The sequence below is a fragment of the Vanessa tameamea genome, chromosome Z, assembly GCF_037043105.1.
Source record: "Vanessa tameamea isolate UH-Manoa-2023 chromosome Z, ilVanTame1 primary haplotype, whole genome shotgun sequence".
Taxonomy (NCBI): domain Eukaryota; kingdom Metazoa; phylum Arthropoda; class Insecta; order Lepidoptera; family Nymphalidae; genus Vanessa; species Vanessa tameamea.
The window spans coordinates 384,188-402,372 of record NC_087341.1 but is presented as its reverse complement, the minus strand read 5'-3'; the positions used below and the strand labels follow the sequence as shown (position 1 = coordinate 402,372).

The 18,185-nt window shown below is 39.2% G+C and overlaps 2 protein-coding genes across 4 annotated transcripts; one reads left to right on the top strand and one right to left on the bottom strand.

The window, feature by feature from the left end:
- The first annotated feature begins 1,942 nt into the window (after positions 1-1,942).
- Wrm1 (wurmchen 1) lies at positions 1,943-3,378 on the top strand. The gene is made up of 3 exons (XM_026644686.2): positions 1,943-2,074; positions 2,309-2,524; positions 2,624-3,378. Exons 2-3 carry the CDS (start codon positions 2,323-2,325, stop codon positions 2,854-2,856), a joined length of 435 nt encoding a protein of 144 aa, XP_026500471.1. The 5' UTR covers positions 1,943-2,074; positions 2,309-2,322; the 3' UTR covers positions 2,857-3,378.
- A 982-nt stretch (positions 3,379-4,360) lies between these two features.
- LOC113403973 (TGF-beta receptor type-1) lies at positions 4,361-16,207 on the bottom strand. 3 transcript variants are annotated; one of them, XM_064220535.1, is made up of 9 exons: positions 15,856-16,207; positions 15,357-15,474; positions 14,831-14,991; positions 12,413-12,646; positions 12,036-12,266; positions 11,655-11,822; positions 9,667-9,839; positions 9,183-9,416; positions 4,361-8,248 (listed from the first exon to the last, which is right to left on the bottom strand). In XM_064220535.1, exons 1-9 carry the CDS (start codon positions 15,953-15,955, stop codon positions 8,123-8,125), a joined length of 1,545 nt encoding a protein of 514 aa, XP_064076605.1. In that variant the 5' UTR covers positions 15,956-16,207; the 3' UTR covers positions 4,361-8,122. The 3 variants fall into 3 exon arrangements, with proteins under 3 accessions (XP_064076605.1, XP_026500460.2, XP_026500461.2); XM_026644675.2 differs by lacking the exon at positions 14,831-14,991 and adding an exon at positions 14,350-14,501; XM_026644676.2 differs by lacking the exon at positions 14,831-14,991 and adding an exon at positions 13,957-14,075.
- Positions 16,208-18,185: the final 1,978 nt, after the last annotated feature.

Below are 18,185 nucleotides of genomic sequence, written 5' to 3'. Positions count from 1 at the left end.
CTGCTCGGTGCTAAAATATGGGATGTAAGGGGGCGCAAACTACACCTTATCGCCCCAAGCCAACCTCACTTGCTCGTGGTGCATCCTGCCGACCAGCAAACGAGGCTCTGGCGACCGACTGATGGCGGTATAACCATCAAAAATAAGCGTAGCTAAATACCACAGGCCGGTGACGGGCAGCAGCGTCACCGAGAAGCTGCGTCCTGCGATCGCCAACCCGCCTGCCCAGCGTGGCTATTATGGGCAATACCTACAAATGCTGAACATAAGTAAGCCACGGCCCCCAGTTGCCGTCGGTGCCGCTATTCCTCGTCATGGTGGCGACGATGGTAACGGCGGGAGACCACCACAACCGACTGGCCCTGGCGACGTACAACGGACCCACGCTTCGGCTTGACTCGCAACTAGCGCAACTCGAGGTGGAACTTGGGTAAATTTGGTGGCACATATTAGGTTTATGTGAAGTCCGTAGAGAGGGAGAGGACACCGTAACCCTCGAATCGGGCCACCTAATGTACTTCCGAGAGGGAGACCAACAATCCCAAGGTGGCGTTGGGTTTCTGGTTAATAAGTCCCTAGCTAACAACGTTATGGAAATCTCCAGTGTGTCGAACAGGGTAGCGTACCTCATTGTAAAGCTCACCGAGAGGTACAGCCTCAAGGTGGTGCAAGCGTACGCACCGACTTCGACACACTCGGACGATGAAGTGGAGGAAATGTTCGATGACATATGGAGGGCCCTCCACTCCACCACGAAAACCCACTACAACGTTGTCATGGGGGACTTCAACGCTAAAGTGGGAGTACAGAATTGTAGCGAATCGGTAGTAGGACCCCATGGATTTGGAAGCAGAAATCATAGGGGGCAAATGCTTGTCAATTTCATCGAACGGGAGGGGCTCTTCTTGATGAACTCCTTCTTCAAGAAGCAGCCCCAAAGGAAGTGGACGTGGCAAAGCCCCGACACTATGACCAAAAATGAGATCGACTTCATCATGTCGGACAAGAGGCATATATTCAGAGACGTCTCAGTGCTCAACAGGTTCAATACCGGTAGTGATCACGGACTTATCCGAGGCGCTCTGAATATCAAATGATGAAGTCTGATGAAGTCCACACTCCGGCCAACCCAAATTTTCGGAAGAGACTTTAGGGCTAATGAAGAAACGACGTGAAAACCCACCTGTCACTTAATTGTAATTACATTTAGTACTATTCTGTAAAATCACGAGTCAAAAATCCTTATGAATGCTTACTTTAATATATTATTATTTTATTTAAATGAATATATAGTAGAATATCTGATGGGCTTGCACAAAGCCCTACCACTAAGTAAACTTCGTTACTTAATATATTGTATTATTAATTAGTTATAATACAAATCAAGTACAAGAAAACGCAGTACCTACTAAACTTGGTTTGAAAGTTGTTCATTTTTAACATTCCTTCCTTCTCTTTTTAGTCCAATTTTGTTGATACACACTTCCGTTCCTTTTCACGAAATTACTCCCAGAGGTTGCAGGAAAGTAAGAGGAAATATTATGTTACACATCAATACAAAACTGTTACATATTCCACGTAATTAAATGATTTAAATATATAATCTCTGGTCATATGAGGATTATATGTAAAAATAGAATTATTTTATTGTCAATAAGTAATGCAAAGGGTTAGGTAGAAATAAAATTAATATATCAACAGTTTCAAATTGCAAAAAAAATATATACTAAGTATAATTAAGTAACAATGATTAATTTTACTTCAATAATTCTTAAGAAAGTACTTAAACGAAAAACTTTAAATAATTTATTAATAACGAACATTAACACAGCTTAATTAGTTAATTTGACATTATTTCCAAGTATCTTTAGACTAAACTCTATTATTCGTTTCAAATTTAAACTATAGTTTGTGACTTTAGTAAGACCATAGACTAATGCCGCTTCAAGCATTCGACAACGACGTTCGACATCGGCATCCCGCGTCACTTGTCAATTTGCACTTTACAGTTGGAAAACGGCAACCGTCGCGTTACATGAAATAGTGAAACAAGCTTTAAGTTATCAAATAGAAGGTAATATTTTATCGTGTTTTTGTGATTATTCTTATACATTCAATATAGAAGTATGCATCCGATTTGTTAATTCAGTTCAATTTCTCGGATAGTTTTGTTTACCACGCCCTAAATATGAAAGTGTCTATTGTTGTGTTACTATTTTTTCATAATTAACTCGCTGTAATCAGTCTATATATTGCGTATTTGGGTGTTTTGAAGCGTAGTCCCTGAAGCATATTTTTTCTTCGGCAGGTTCTAATACGAAAATGTCGGCATATGAATCTCACGCTTACTTTACAGGGAATGGAACATACAAAGCTATAAATCCAATTCTTTCTAAAGTGGGCGACTTCACGCCGTTTTATATCGCTATAGCGATCTGCTCGATTATATTCGGAGCTCTGCTCATCTTGAACGTCGTGTGCTGCTGCTCCAGATACTCCGACTATTGGCTGGATCGACACACGGGTGAATTATCTCTCTATTCTTGGCAGTAATTTAAATGATTTAATATTATTTGTACTGTATGCTTGTGATACTAATTTAGAAATTTTATCTATTGTATAGGAAACCGCTGGATTGTATCTATTTGGTCGGCAACACCACACAAACAGCCACCACTGGACTTTACTGAACTCGAGAGCCAATACCAACAGGTTCAGTACGTGCATCCATTCCACAGTGAGGATTACCAAGAAGTTCACAGGCACGGTTCAGAAGTAGCAGCTTCAATTTCACGGCAGCCCCTGACAACCTCTCAAGAATACCTCGAACTGCACAAAAGAGAAAGTGATATATAAGATGGCTTTTCTCATGATGTATCCCGCCATTGCCATACTTTCAATGTTTGTACTGATGGTCATTATTTTGATACTGAGATTTGGGGCTCGTTGGTGTAAGCTCCGGCACAGTACATTCGCAGACCAAGAATATTGGAATGAAGACGAAGCTTATGAGCAGAAGGTTTCATATGCTTAAACTTCAAACTTTATTTTGCAACCCCTCCGTCCAGTTTTGTCTGATTTTAACTTGTTTGTAGACTTTATTTTTACTAGTATGTAAGAGATGTATAGATGATAAATAATATTTAAGATTCAATGATTATTGATTGCTTTTACTAGACTAGAATAGAGTTATTAGCACAAACTTACAAATGATACTAATGAAAAAAAAGAAACAATTACTATTTTGAATAATTATGTTCAAAAAATAAATTTGAATTAAATCTTCTTGTTGCTGCTAACTTAGATGTCAAATAGTGAAATTATGTATTTTATATTATGTACCTTTTGGTATTAATAAACATTTTCTATATTTCTTAATCGCTTGTTATTTCTCACAGAATATAAAAAAACAATAGCAACTTAAAACAAATCCTTCATTTGTACAGATTGACATTAAATTATTATTAAAATAACTCGAGAATAATGGAAAATCTAAAATTACTTTACTAAGTTGAAAAATATAACTTTGATCGCTTAGTTAAAGGAGAGCGATATTAAATTCATTAAAATTGACTCAGTATCATCATCAGTTCAAACAACACAAACTAATTTCTATAACCTTATACAGATGTATGTAATATGTATGCCTATAACTAATTGATATATTCAAATGTAGTTTGCGAACAGTCAAGTAATTGCGCTTCCTGGACACTAGTTATCACCCTCGTCTTAGCCAGGTGTTGGGCATCAAAAGCCTTCAAGACTTCGAGGTTGCTTCGAACCAAATTTCATCAAATTCGGCGCATCGGTTTGGCCGTGAAAGAATAACAGACAGACAGTTACTTTCGCATTTATAATGAGTATATATATTACGACATGATAAAATAGGATTGATGGATTCCACACAAGAATTACAGTTTATTAAAGGTTCAAATAAATATTAAATTTGACTATAAAAGAAAAAATAAATTACATAATTGTTTTTTTACAATCGACAGTAGGTAAGCTAATTTTTTTTATTAAGTTGAATACTTACTCTTTGGACAGTCAAAGTAGTAACCGGTTCGGAAAACTTTTTTGGTTAATTTTTACTAGCCAATGCAGACGAGCGTAACTAAGGAATTTGTGTTTGTTTATTGTCTTAAGTATCACAGTTTCTCACAAATACGTAACATATTTTTTGGACCAAACATAATATTACAGAATATGTATTTAAAAAAAAACCTTTAATTTTATGCAGCCGTAGACACAATAACAGGCGCATCATTAATTTAAAACGCGTGCCTCCCTCTGACCAGCTACCCGATCCAGATATCCACATTCCACATAGTCCGAGCCGGGGTGAAATAAAACGACCAAATATAAAAACACTTGTTTTATTTTATTAAATTAATTATACCACTCCAGAAACAATTTTATAAATCTTATGTAATGCGACAATTAAATAATGGTAGGTACACAAGGCGAGTCGCACGGGGGGTCACGCCGCGCGTGGCGACGGGCCGGCCCGTGCGGCCGCCGCTTCTTATTGCTGTTGCTATACGACCGTGTCGTCTTGTACTCGTCGGTATTGCTCCTCGAAACTCATTTAAAACGACACAAAACGCTTCTGACGCCTGAACGTTACAACTCGACCTACATCTAATCTAAATTATTTAACTCTCAATATTAATATTACGAGAATAACGCAGAATAATAATGAATAAGAATGAAATCTATAATTACACCTCTATCTAACATTCAACAGAAGTCGCCCCGACCCGGCGACGACTTCGCCGCTCTCCGTTTGCTGCCCTCGAAACATTTGTAACGTAAGAAATCATTTATCGCGTTAACATTACTCGTTAGGACCGAAGACATCTAGATCTTAATCGCGAAGAGACTAAATTTTACACGCACTAAAATCTAATTTCATCGACGTCCACCCTTCTAACATCTAATGTGATTACTGGCATGTGCCGCCGAACGGAAACAAGTCACAATATTAAAAGGAATCGCGTCGTCAATGTAATATCCACATTCACATCATGTTCGCATTCAACACAAAACGCCAAACATTTAATCTAAAAGCACATCGCTCAAGTATCGCACACGTACGGCTACGTAAGGAAACAATACGATCACATATAATACAAGGGCTCGAACCTACGCGACTGAGAATTGGTTGGTACTGGCTCCCCAGACGGCGCATGCGCCTGAAGCGCGATCTGCGTACTCGTACTCGTACTCCTAATAATAATAAATATCCCGTGACCGCAAAACATGATATGGTCGTCACGTCGCGGGCTCCGTGGTCTCTGTGCCCGCGGGAGCGTATAAACTAACGATTACAATTAATGTTCCTGCTGGATGCTTTACGTCTATGTTAGTCAACATTTTCAAATATTTATATTATTTTCAACAAGAATCATCTATACACAACACATCGCTCTTTCGGAAACGACTAGTGCCGCCAGCCGGCGACTGCCGCGAAACAAAACAGCGGTATCTAAGTAACGTATACAGTTAAAATATAACAGTTCCCTATGTCAATGTTGGGCTAAAGAACTAATTACGTATTCCTTAATGACTAAGGCGTAAGGCGACGAAACGTTTTAAATATTTATAAACTTAAAGTAATATTTTATAATAATAATACAATAATGTATATTTCGACTCTTGAGTACAATTCTGAAAGGCAACTAAATGCTCACGTGATTGATATATAATGCGATAAATACCTCTGCACAGACATCGATACCGAACTCACATCACTCGATCCCGTATTGCTTGGTTGCCGCGGTCGGGAGAACACGAAACGCAATATGATAATGCTTCGAGAATAGCTGCCTAAACTCTGTGATGCAAAGTTACCGCCTACCCTTACATGCTATCGTGCGCCCGCGCAGCGAGAAGGTTACGTTTTTATTTTAGAATTTATTTTTACTGTCGAAATCGAATATCGAACTTCATCTCGATTGGAAGACTCGTGAACTATAAACTGATCAACCACATTATTGCTATTATTTTCATATATCAATATTATCGAAAACTAGTTTGTTAGAATCTTTATGCAAAAACGCAAAAGTATTTAAAAGATATCAAAGTTCAATGTTTAGTCAAAAATATAATTCACAATAATAAAGACTGTAAAAATGTGTAAAACACGAGGGTAGTTTGGTTTTACAAATAAACGTAAAAAAATACAATATAAAGCTGGATGGACAGGATATTAAAGTACGCGTATACTCTCATAAGTACAAACACCGCGGCCCACGCCTCGGCTAGCTCGGGCGGCGCCGGGCTCGTCACGCTCGTCACGCACGCTAGTCGAATACTAGTCGAGGTGGCCGCGGAGGCCGCGGATTGGTGCAAATCATTAACTCAACAAGCGACGACAGCGGTTAACACCTCGAACCTCTACGAACTCTTTCAAAGGACTAAGTGTAAATCGTTGCCGTATCCAGCAAACTAAAGCACGCCCACCCTGGTAGTGCTCAGAGCGCGTGTTAACCGAATGAAGCGCGTGGCGCGGTTACACTCACACTCAGACGGTCGCTCGTGTCAACTTATACAAATATATATAAAAAGAAATAAACCCTATACTTATCTGTAAAAAAAGTTACATAAACGTATCAAATCTACGTGATTATAAAAACTCTTATGCAAATAGTAGATCGTATATAGTAGACTAACTCTCGTTAATATTTACAAATTCAAAATATCTTAATATCCGAAAAAACGATTACCGAACAAGTAAGAAAATATGTCAATTTTACTCATCAACCAATATGTAAAAAATTTCACTCTCTCGATATACTCTAAGTCAGCTTCGCCTAAACAACAGCGCCCCGCGCCCCGCACCCTCGGACGCGCCTACCGCGCCCGACACGAGTTCCAGCCGCGAGTCGCGACACGGGTATACAAATTCATTATTACAACCGTTGTTTTGAATATGAAGTTAATCTTAAGAGTATTGTTTTAGAAATAGAAGTTACTTTTTTATAAAAAGACTCAAAAATATTTTAGCGTCGCCTTTTTTGTATGACGGTCGCGAGGGCGCGGCGCCGGCGCGACGCGGGGCTCTATACATATGATAAAATTTGAAACCAAAGTCCTCAATGAATCTCACCCACATAATATTACTAATAATTAACAATTTTCAAAGGTACAGAACCCTCGTAGCGGGAGCGAGCCCCCCGCTAGAGGACGTATAACGTTGCAATAAATTTGGTACAAACTTCGACGAACTAAAATTAAAATAAAATCGTATAACAAAGACCGAACTCGCGCCGCCGGCGGACGCGCGAGACTTACAACAGTAGCTGCGATGACGTCCTATCACAGAAAACATAGTATCCAAAAATAAAAATCGAAAAAATATATGCGATACGTCATAAAATGTATATTATGCGCAATTATTATTACTATATAAACGAAATCGAACCTTAAATTTTTTTTAAAAACTACGTACTTGGTAACGAAAAAATATCACTACAACCTCAAGTCCATAACACGTTACTATAATAAATGCTTGTTTTGATATTACTCGAATATAATCTAAGAGGTAGGATCGGGACCGCTCTCCGAACGCGCCGTCGCCAAACTCGCCACGACCCAACTCCCCATCTCCCAGGCCCCCGGGCCCCCGGCTACGGTCACTTCTTCGACGATAAATTTATTCATTTTAAATGAATCCCGACCTCTATATTTTATATACAATTTCACATTAAAATAGTCGGAACCGTTCAAAGATATAGACACTTTAAATATCTTTAATTTTGTTAAATATATCTAAATTTTAGATGGATACCTTCTTTTCTTACAAAATACAACAATTACAATTTCTAAGCACCCTGTGACCACCCGGCGCCGTTGGGCGAGCACGCGTTCGGTCGCTTCGACGTCGACGCGACCGTCGAACGTTCATCATAACAGACATATCACACGACTCTATCGGAAGAATTACATCATCAAATACTTCTAAAATTTGTCAAAATTTTCCATCTTAAATATTTTAAAATATCCCCAACTAAACTACTTTTAAAGATCTATATTCTTTAATGGTACCACTATAGACTAAGTCGAATGGTCGAAGGCGATGAATGCTGTCGTCGTCGATGGTGACGGTAGCGGGGGCCGTTTATAGTTTGAAATGGTCGGCGGTGGCGATGTTGGCGAGCGTCTTCTTGATGCGCAGCGCTGTGAGCCGCGCCGCGGGGTTCTGGTACCAGCACTCCTTCATCACCTTCGATATGGCCGACAGCACCTGCGCAGACGTGCATCATGTGAATGTATACTGAGGTAGTAGGTATGAGGTGTGTACCTTTCATCACCGATGTGAAGTTGAAAAGAATTTTAAAATAACCTTATTCGTTCGCGACAAAATAACACTGCAATCGATTGACTGAACTTTTAATTGAATGTGACTCGAATAATAAACTCGAAATATAATTTAATCACGAAGCTTTCGTTGCTAACCAGTCGGTCGGGTACTCGTGAAGTAATGAGCTGCTGGTTGAAACGTAGGGCGTTCTGGTTCGCCGTGAGTACGTTCGAACCAGTCTTATTGTTCGTTTTGTTTTGTTACACAACCGCGAGGGTCACACGTGGTTCGACCTTTGTTATCAGTGGATCGGCAAAGGATCGGATCGGAAAGCGAGGTCGTTTATTGTTCAGCAGGGACCTGAATACAAGTGAGGGTTATCTACAACAATCTTCTAACCTATGTTTTTGCGGTAAAAATGTCTGCATTCTAATCAAATAGCATTGTCTATCCTCAGTTAACTCGCATAAATTATACTCGTGACATTGACCGCGCTGCCATCTGCTGTCTAATTGAGAACGTCCTAAGCATCAATATAACGATGAAGTCGCTTTGACCGATTTCGGTCACGGTGGTGAAGCTCAAGAAAGACTAACCGACTTCGCAGGACCCTCATAACCCGATGGGATGGCACACCCGACACGTCTGAAAAGAGTTTACGCACGGGACCAACAGCCTGTGCGCTTTCCGAGACACGGCAGTGACTTTCTAGACTTCGGGTTTAACAACCCTGAGAAATTATATAGAAAAACCCTTTTTGTCGGCCCGACCTGGGCTTTGAACCCAGAACCTCGAGATCTGCGGCCTTGTGCCATGCCACTCGGCCAAAGGGACAGGCTACAATATATACGTATGTAAATAATACAGAGGCACTAACCGGATCGGAGTGCCACCGGTTGGGCAGCACGGGCCGCCGCCTCTCGAGACAAACGACGCGCCTCATGTCTTCGAGTGCGGGGTCGGGCGGCACGCAGTCGTAGTACGGCGGCTGGTAGTCGTCGCACGCGCAGCCGCAGCGACGCGCCATCTCCCACAGCACGAGGCCCAGCGAGTACACGTCCGATCTCTTATACGGGTCGAACTGCCGCGAGTCCATGCTCTCGTCCAGCACCTGATTGATCATTGCAGGGGAATTTCATATTTCATCGTTGTTGTTTGGTATCAGTAAAATAGAGCATCATCCTTGGTCAACTCATGGGCGTCGCGATGAAAATTGCCCTTGCATACATAGTTATATACGTATCTGGCACTCGCTCACGCACTGGCGAGAACTCGTCGGACGTATTAAAGAAACGGACACGTGCGAATGTAAAGTACAGTAAAGACCGCAACCGAGCTTCAGTTAGATAATAAGGCCATACCTCAGGCGCCATGTATCTCTTGGTGCCGACGCGGTTGGTGGACGGCACGTCGACGGAGTCGTTGGACACGTTGTGCCGCACCGCCAGCCCGAGGTCGCCGATCACGCACGTCAGGTTCGACTTCACCAAGATGTTCTTCGACTTGAGATCTCGATGAGCGATCGCCGGCTTTCCTGTGTACATCCGATATGAGCACATAATTATTTATAGTTGCGTGTGCTGTGGCGCGTTTATTAAAATGTTTTTTTTTTCAAAAAGCTACATTGTAATTGACTTTTTATATATCTATACAAGTCAGTCATAGTCTATTTAAGTTGGAAAAGTAAAAAAATACAATTAATCCCATACATTAATATTAAAAATAATATATTATGTTCAAAACAAAAATAATTTCGCCATCGCGGTACATGTAACGCATTTATATGTTTCGCCATTTCAATCGCAATATGAAATTATAAAATATATTTTATATTCATTAATTAACTCACTATTTACTAAAATTAAAAATATATTTACTAAAACATTGATATACAAGAGTCTGATTGATGTATTTCAGTAATCAAAGACTCGAATCAAAATCGTATTTTAACGATTCATTACAATTTAGTTATTTTTTTCAAAATTTTGACAGTCGAATCGGTTTTACTTATTTTTTATTTTTGTTTATTAACTATGCGGATATGCAATATATTTCATTAATATATTATGATTCGTGTGCCATTTTATTTTCTAATCAAGTCAAAATAAAACCCGCAGTAAATATGATATATGCAGACGTTATACCGACCGGCTTGACTATAGTTGTAGTTGTGACTGTACACGCATACGCAGTTACACACACACACAAGCTTAAACATGACATAAACTGCGAAGCGGCAATTGGAATAAGCGCTCTGAAATTATCTTAAGCGACAGAGACGCTGCAAGGTCTAAGATGTTCTGTCCCTCGCGCCGGTTACATTAGTAACAAAGCTGTAGCAGTACAACCCGTCTGGGATGAAATGTTTGCAAATTAATTTAATTTAAGACACGATCTTTGTATAAATGTTGATGTATCTTAAGATATGATAAGAAATGAATTCATAACGGACAAGTGGCGGCACCTACGGCCATACACCCAGGGCCATGGGCATGCGCAGAGCGCTAAGAACGGTTACAACTAACTCCTACCAGTAGCTACTTATTTGGAACTATGAATTTTGTTCACAAACAATTAAAATAGCATTCGCTTTGCTGGCATTAAGCTTTTTCGATTTTCTTATACTTATAAAGACGTATTCGCGTAAATTAAAAACGTGACATAATAAATGAAAACTTCAAACTCTAAGCGTTTATCAGAATAATATACTAATTTTAATCATAACGTACGTTTTATCACTTGAGCCGGCAGTGCAAGACATTACAATATATTTAAATAAACGCATGCAGGGAAAAATACATGAGGCGTCTGGAAGATTAGCATGGAACAGAGACAAATCGCTTGGCATTATTAAAAAAAATATGTAAAAACTCAACTCCGGCCGTGCGAAGCCGAGACAGGTAGCAAGATATTTTTAGCATTTTAGAAATAACAAAAACATACATAATATTTAGTTCAGACGCGCGCTCTGGACGACGGACAACTTGCGAATCGACCGAGCGTCAGAATTCCAAATATTATCACGGGAGCACGAATATCACACGAAATCAAATCAAAATTGAGTCTTTTTATCGTAATAATTTTTAAGTTAGATGGAGCTTGTCAGTAAATATAAATAAACAAAATTGGAATACTAATTATGACAGCGTTTCAGTATTATATTTGCAAGTTGCTATGACCTTCAGAGCGGCAGCGGCGACCGACGCAGGCACAGGTCTGCACAGACCGCGCGCGCGGAGCTCACGCGCCATTCAATACACAGAAAAGATAAATTCGCGAGAATATAAAGCATCCAGACAACGACAGCGCGGCGGACGCCACTTCGGCTGTGTTGACTGCGTGGCATTACCTTTGGTGCCCACGATGTCCATGTGCAGGTGCGCCAGCCCCGTCGCGATGGACTGCGCCATCTTCACCAGAGTGTTCGCGTCGATAGTCCGTACGCTGAGGAAGTCGAACAGGGAGCCGTTCTCGTGGTAGTCCGTGATCAGCCACAGCTGCGTCCAGGTGCCGTTGTCTGTCGGTTATATGTTAGTCTTATGTTTCATACTTCCGTTACAAATGTAACGAGTCGCCCAAGTCGAGTCGTGTCCTCGGAACGCGAGATAAATTGATAAGCGAAGCGACTACAATGTGAATAATGTAATTTTATTGTAATCGTAACAAAGGCCTCCGTGCGGCTCGCGAGAGCTCATACATATTAACACAACGCTCGACACTGTCGCGTCACCTTTGTTATCGGCAGCGATGAACCCGAGTATGTTCTCGTGGCGCAGCATCACGGTCTGATATATCTCCGCCTCCCGGAACCAGGAGCTCTCCTCGCGCGACGAGAATATCTTCACGGCGACGTTTTCGCCTCGCCAGCGACCGCGCCACACTTCACCGAACCTGCCCTTGCCGATTATGTCAACCAGCTGGATCTGACGAGCTATCGAACGCTGCACCAGCAGAGGGAGCCCTGACGCAGATTAAGGCATTAGTAACGATTCAGTCGAATACAGATCAACATAAAATATGAAACATTATAGGAATTGGTAGGAGCCGATTTGATTAAACTATTTGGGTTATTTTAGCTCTAAAAGATAGATTTGGTCAGTTTCTCACCGGAGCCGGAGCCTGAAGTGGTTAACTCGATCATATCCCGTATGGTAGCGGTCATCATTGGGTGGCGAGTTTCGCAAAAAGAGTCCTCCGGGGCGAATAGCGACCTGGACTCGCGCTTTATCGTCTTTGGGGAACGACGCGCCCACCAAAAGCTGATGGCAGCGCACGCGCTCAGCACCATGAGGCCCATGATCCACGGAAGTAGCTGCCATGTAGTCGCTGTCGGACTCGACTCTTTATGTTAACACACACACAGACACACATTATTCCGGCCCCGACATTTCGTGCGAGACATCTAATACGAGCGCTAGTTTCATAATTACTTTATCGTGATAGTGAATGAGAAAGGGTCGCTCGGTCGGCGGCCATTGGAAGTCTTACAGGCTCGAGCGACTGGCTGCCAGCCGTGAGCTTGTGGGAATTAATAAACATTGCGCATATATATCAGGAGCGCGGCGGCTGGGGCTCCATATTCAAGAGCGGCCGGCGCCCTTGATACGAATGCTTACATTGTGAGCCGCGGACGGGAATCGGTCCGACTCGGAGCGAGCTATTTTCAAATTAAACGAATGCGTACAAGATGAGCGTTTCCGTTCGCTCCAAATGCTGACAACGAATCGAGACTACAATTGTTAAATGTTCATTTAAAGAACAATTGAACAACATTTTAGGAAGGGCACATATCTAACATAGCTAATTAATAAAATAGTAACATATTAATAAAAATTAAAAAGCGAATAAAACAACAAAGTAATTAAAATGTCCAATGAACCACTGTGCACCCACATGCAGTAAGCGTACGAAACAACTAAAACTAGTGTTTAGTATCTAGACAACAGACAGCTTCCACCACACCAGCAAAAACACGTTTCTATTCCTCAATACCGTGTCGCGTAGCTCTACCGTGCATTTATTATTTGCGAGATTAATACGCATCGGATCGCTTCTCCCAACATATGTTATGTACAATTTAGCGTGTTTATAAACGATTAGAAACCTTCATCCCGATAACCCCTCGTCTGCAAACTCAAACGGCAAAGTGTTCGAGTGTGTAGATGGTTATAACATGCGATTAGTACCAAATAAGGTCATGCTGAAAAAGAAGATACCGGCGTAGATCACTCACGTCGCGTGCTCCAGCTGTTTCGAAGAGCGTTCAAACGATCGTCTTTATGATTACGAGTCGGAACGATAACGGTTATAATAAGTGTGCTTCTTAATGAGGAACTTGCCTCTCGGATACTTCGATTGGCTACTTATGGCGGTTGGATTAAATATTCAAAATGTTTTGCTTTGCCTATTTTTATAACTAAGTGACAAGTAAATAATTATATGTTTCCCCCATTCTAACTTGTTTTTAAGAAGCCCATGCTTTTGCAACCATCTGATTCGTATATATTTAAACTAGATGATTAATGTAATCTTCAAATGCAATGGTTTATTATCCATTAGATACACAAGTATCGGAGTATGCTCATCGGACATCACAATACCAAGCTACCCATATGGACGCCCGGACGACACATTCGTTACACTTTCCGTACCTGAAAAGAAGTCACGGTTACAGAAGTCCGTGGCGCAGCAAAAAATATCTGAGGCCTCCGCTTCGCGGCACCAAATGGGTCTGTCCCCGGGAGGAAAAATCGTTTCCGGGTGCCAACATCTATACCACAAATCGTTGAATTAGTTTGAGGTAAATTCGAGTGTGCCCTACAGCGTGATCAATGCCGGTGCAGTACTAGATAAGAAAAGAAAATTTAGTACGATTAGAACGAAAAAGATTTAAATAGCCATGCAGCGTGTGCCATTAGCAAGCCGAGGCGCGCCGCCGCCCGGCCGGAGTCGCGCCAGCGCTGCGCCAGGCGGCCGGCGGCGCGCACACCAGCGGCACCGGGGCGCTACCGGCGCTACTTCCGCTACCTCCACGTCGCTCCTACCTGGCGGCTTCGTGTGTATCTCCAGGCGCAGATCTCGATTGCACATGTCACGCGACTTACAACATTTTATCACCACCGACTCATTTCTAGTTCTCGTCGTGGAGCAACTGAAGGGGTGCTCGATGGGTATCAGTGCTTTGAGCTCGATACAGCTGCGCCGCAAGTGGAACCACCATACATTATGTTTAGTATGTTAAAGCAAAACCAATGCACACTCGGAAAATAGTGTTTGTTAAGATTACGGCACATCATTCAAACATACTAGGTACGAGTCGGCCGGCTCGAGAGTCATCTCCTCGCTTAGTAGGTACATATTCAAATCACTAACTCGGAAGCATATTGTTAGAATATTGGCATCTCAACACAAAACTTAGAGGTCATAAATGGCAAGGCAATTATATTCTAAGAGTACATCAAACAAACTCATCATTTGCATTGTCAAGTCGATATCACACGCCCACAAGTGCGCAGTACATCTTACCCATGGATGACGCATGCAGCACTTTATAGAATTTCTCTTGGTAAACCACATCAGAATTGCAGAAATCTTTACTACAGCAATAGGCTCTTGGATGTCTGCATTTGATTGGATTGTCTGGAGGGAAGGCTACATTTCTTTGCATACAGCTTAAGGCCACCTCTCTACACAAGTCAACGGTTTGATATAAATTGATTAAAATTTGTACCTCAGAGCCACCTAAACTAATGGAGATTTGTGTTGATGTTTTGCCAATTGATTTTATCAAATAGAGAAGTTTATTTTGTCAAAATATGTACCTCAAAACATATGTTCAACTATTTCATCTGCACTGTGCATTTTACAAACATCATATTAACAGATTTACAATGAATTTAGTATTTGAAAGATATGATATGGACCCAACTGGAGAGTTTGTAGAAGGTACAGTCAGTAATTTTGATTACATGAACCCCAGATCATTTTAAGAAAAATTATAATCACAATCAAAACTATATAAAACAAAATAGTGGCAATGTATTCTACTTACTGGTAGGTGTGTTTGGGCTCTCCGTTGTCCTGAGCATATGAAGCATAACAAAATCCATCCGTCTCACATGTCGAGTTTGGACAACTAGGGCTGTCACTGTTGCAGTAACACTTCAGCCCTGTTTTAAGAAATACATCATTTTAAACTGCTGTGACATGGTGACTTGATCAACTGTCTTATTTAGTGATGTATGTGATTGAATTAAAATGTTTCTCTTAATGTATAACTGAATGTAATCTATTAAACGTATATCTCAAACCATTTAGAATTAACATACTTGAAATCAATTGCTACTTTTGTACAAAACGAAATTCGTTGGTCTGTATCTGTTTAGATTTTATAGAAGATAAAAATTTTGTGACGGTAAAATGAGAATTGATTGCTTTAAGTTTTGCCTGCTTTTAAGTTACGGTCAAGAAAATCTATGTGTCGAGAGCAAGTCCAGCCTCATAAATAATGTGTAATCGTATGCCTCATAAATGTATAACTCAATACTCACCGCTAACAACATTTAACTTTAAGAAAATGAACAGTATCAACAGATGTAAACATTTCCTCCACCATAAACAGTCCATAATCACATTCCTGAATAGAAACATTTCGATTTAATCCCACACGGCCAAACATTGATTATTGACACTCGAACGATACGGCCATTGGGCAGTTCTAAAATGAACATATAACATTTTTATATTAAGAATAAGAATTATTGCTATTTGTTTTGAGTTTTAATTCAGCTAGGTTGATATAAACGTTATCACTTATACACAATAGAAAATCAATGTAATAAAATAAATTGTCTCCGGACTCCGGTAGATAAATAACTTCGCGTGAAAACGTCACAGATAAAATGATAGTGTTGCTAGGTCGTTTTAAGATTTTAAAAAATACTGTTTTATAAAATTTATCCATACCAAAAATAATAATAGCAAGTATTTTTATAATTTTGCATAAAATACGTTTATGAAGTAAAAGTAAATTACTAGGTATTTAATTTTAATGACATATTGTGTTGACACAATGATATTGTTCAAATTTTATATCTTGTAGCTCTCATAGATTTATAATAAAATTTACGCGATAATTATTTATTATTTTTGGTTATATATAATTGAATAAATATTATAAATTTTATTATATTACTTTTTAAACGTGGTCAATCCACTTTTATATTACATCTTTATTATAATTACGTAATTCAATTTCAGTCACTGTAAAAAACCTCCCCTCAAAACCTATGAATAAAACATTTAGCAAGTGATCAGCAAACGCTTGAGAATATCGTTTAAAATTAAAAGTATTAAACGCTATTTTAATGAATTCAAAGTTTTTTAAAAAGACTAGTTGTTGATACTATTATACTATATAGTTTATTACACTTTTTAAATTTCAATTCAATTTATTATTTCTCAATAGCCTTACGTTTTACTGTAAGAAAAAGTTATCGAACTTTAATTTGCTCGAAACAAAAATTAATTGAATAATAATGTAATTTATCAACACCAAAACAAGCTTCGATTGTATAATTAAATCACGAAGGCGCGCCCCTCTGCCCTTACGCTTACAAGATGACTTAGTGTGTAAAATGACTAATATAAGAAAAAAGACATAAAAATATACAAATTAATTAGATTTTAATTTTTGGCTAAGTCGCTCCGATAATTTAAATCGACGGGGTACGAGTAAACAAACCTATAATTTTATAAAGTAGCTGATAGATTATGTTTATAGGTACTTATTTAATGTATGAAAACAATTAATAAACTAAATTTTTTATAGTGAGATTTAGTCAAAATATTTATATATAAAATTTAGTAAAAAATGTTTATAGTTTAGCTTTTTGTTATCCAGACTGAAATAATTACTTTCCTTCTTTTAAAGATCTTTACTTGGAACTATTGCGGTTCGAGTGAATCGTTTTTGATATTTTTAGTTACGGCAAATGTAGAATAATTATGTTATAACATTTTCGTTATTCTGATAAAAATGCTTTCTGTCATGAAAATTAAGCAAAACAGGATAATGTTACAATTGTATGTATTATCTGATGTAATGTAGCAGAGCTATCTTTGGGATTTAATTTTTCTTTTTTACTGATGAATGATAATCAGCGTGACAGATCTGCTTCGGTCGCAATTTCCTCAATAACAACCGAATCTTCGCCGTAAAACAATAACCACAGCTACCTAGGAAAAGTCCTTCTAAGTACTGACCGATATAAACGGACTGGAAAGTTTCCAGAGCTGTAATGCCATAGTACCTAATGTCAACATATTCCGTGTAAACTTTGCTCTAATGGGTTACGGAATGTCAAATATTCGTGAGTAACAAGTCTTGGGTCAAAATGAATATACAGGTACTATAGTACATTCTTGTCGTTTTATATTTATTCATTGAATGATGATTGAAGAAATGATAAAATGGTTGAGACAATAACAATTACTTTATTTCTAAATCTACATCAAGTATATTACTTATTTAATAAAGACAACATGAGTAAACTATCGTATTTAAATACAATAAATAAATGCAAAGCTGCGCGACGTTTCAAATTTAGTTGCGAAGAAAATTAAAAAAAACAAATACATTTTTAGAAGTCACAGCTGAAAAACTTATAAATGTATTTAAACAATTAGCTAAATTATAATTAATTTGTTATTATAAGCAGCAGTCAAAACTTAGTCAGTTTAAAATGATATAATTAGATATTTAAAAATGCAACAGAATACTAGTACGTATACGATAAACGCACGCATTCATTAAAACCTCGCCAGTCTGAGCTGGACGGGTCGGGCGTATATTGTACTAATAACACACATTAACATTATA

What these genes read in the sequence shown, in the direction of transcription:
- Wrm1 (XM_026644686.2), top strand. Translation starts at nt 2,323, where the DNA reads ATGTCGGCATATGAATCTCACGCTTACTTTACAGGGAATGGAACATAC. An exon ending in TTGGCTGGATCGACACACGG is followed by an intron (nt 2,525 to 2,623) that starts GTGAATTATCTC and finishes TCTATTGTATAG; the next exon opens with GAAACCGCTGGATTGTATCT.
- LOC113403973 (XM_064220535.1), bottom strand. Translation starts at nt 15,955, where the DNA reads ATGTTTCTATTCAGGAATGTGATTATGGACTGTTTATGGTGGAGGAAA. An exon ending in AAAGTTAAATGTTGTTAGCG is followed by an intron (nt 15,475 to 15,855) that starts GTGAGTATTGAG and finishes TTCTTAAAACAG; the next exon opens with GGCTGAAGTGTTACTGCAAC. An exon ending in GGACATCGTGGGCACCAAAG is followed by an intron (nt 9,840 to 11,654) that starts GTAATGCCACGC and finishes GGATGTACACAG; the next exon opens with GAAAGCCGGCGATCGCTCAT.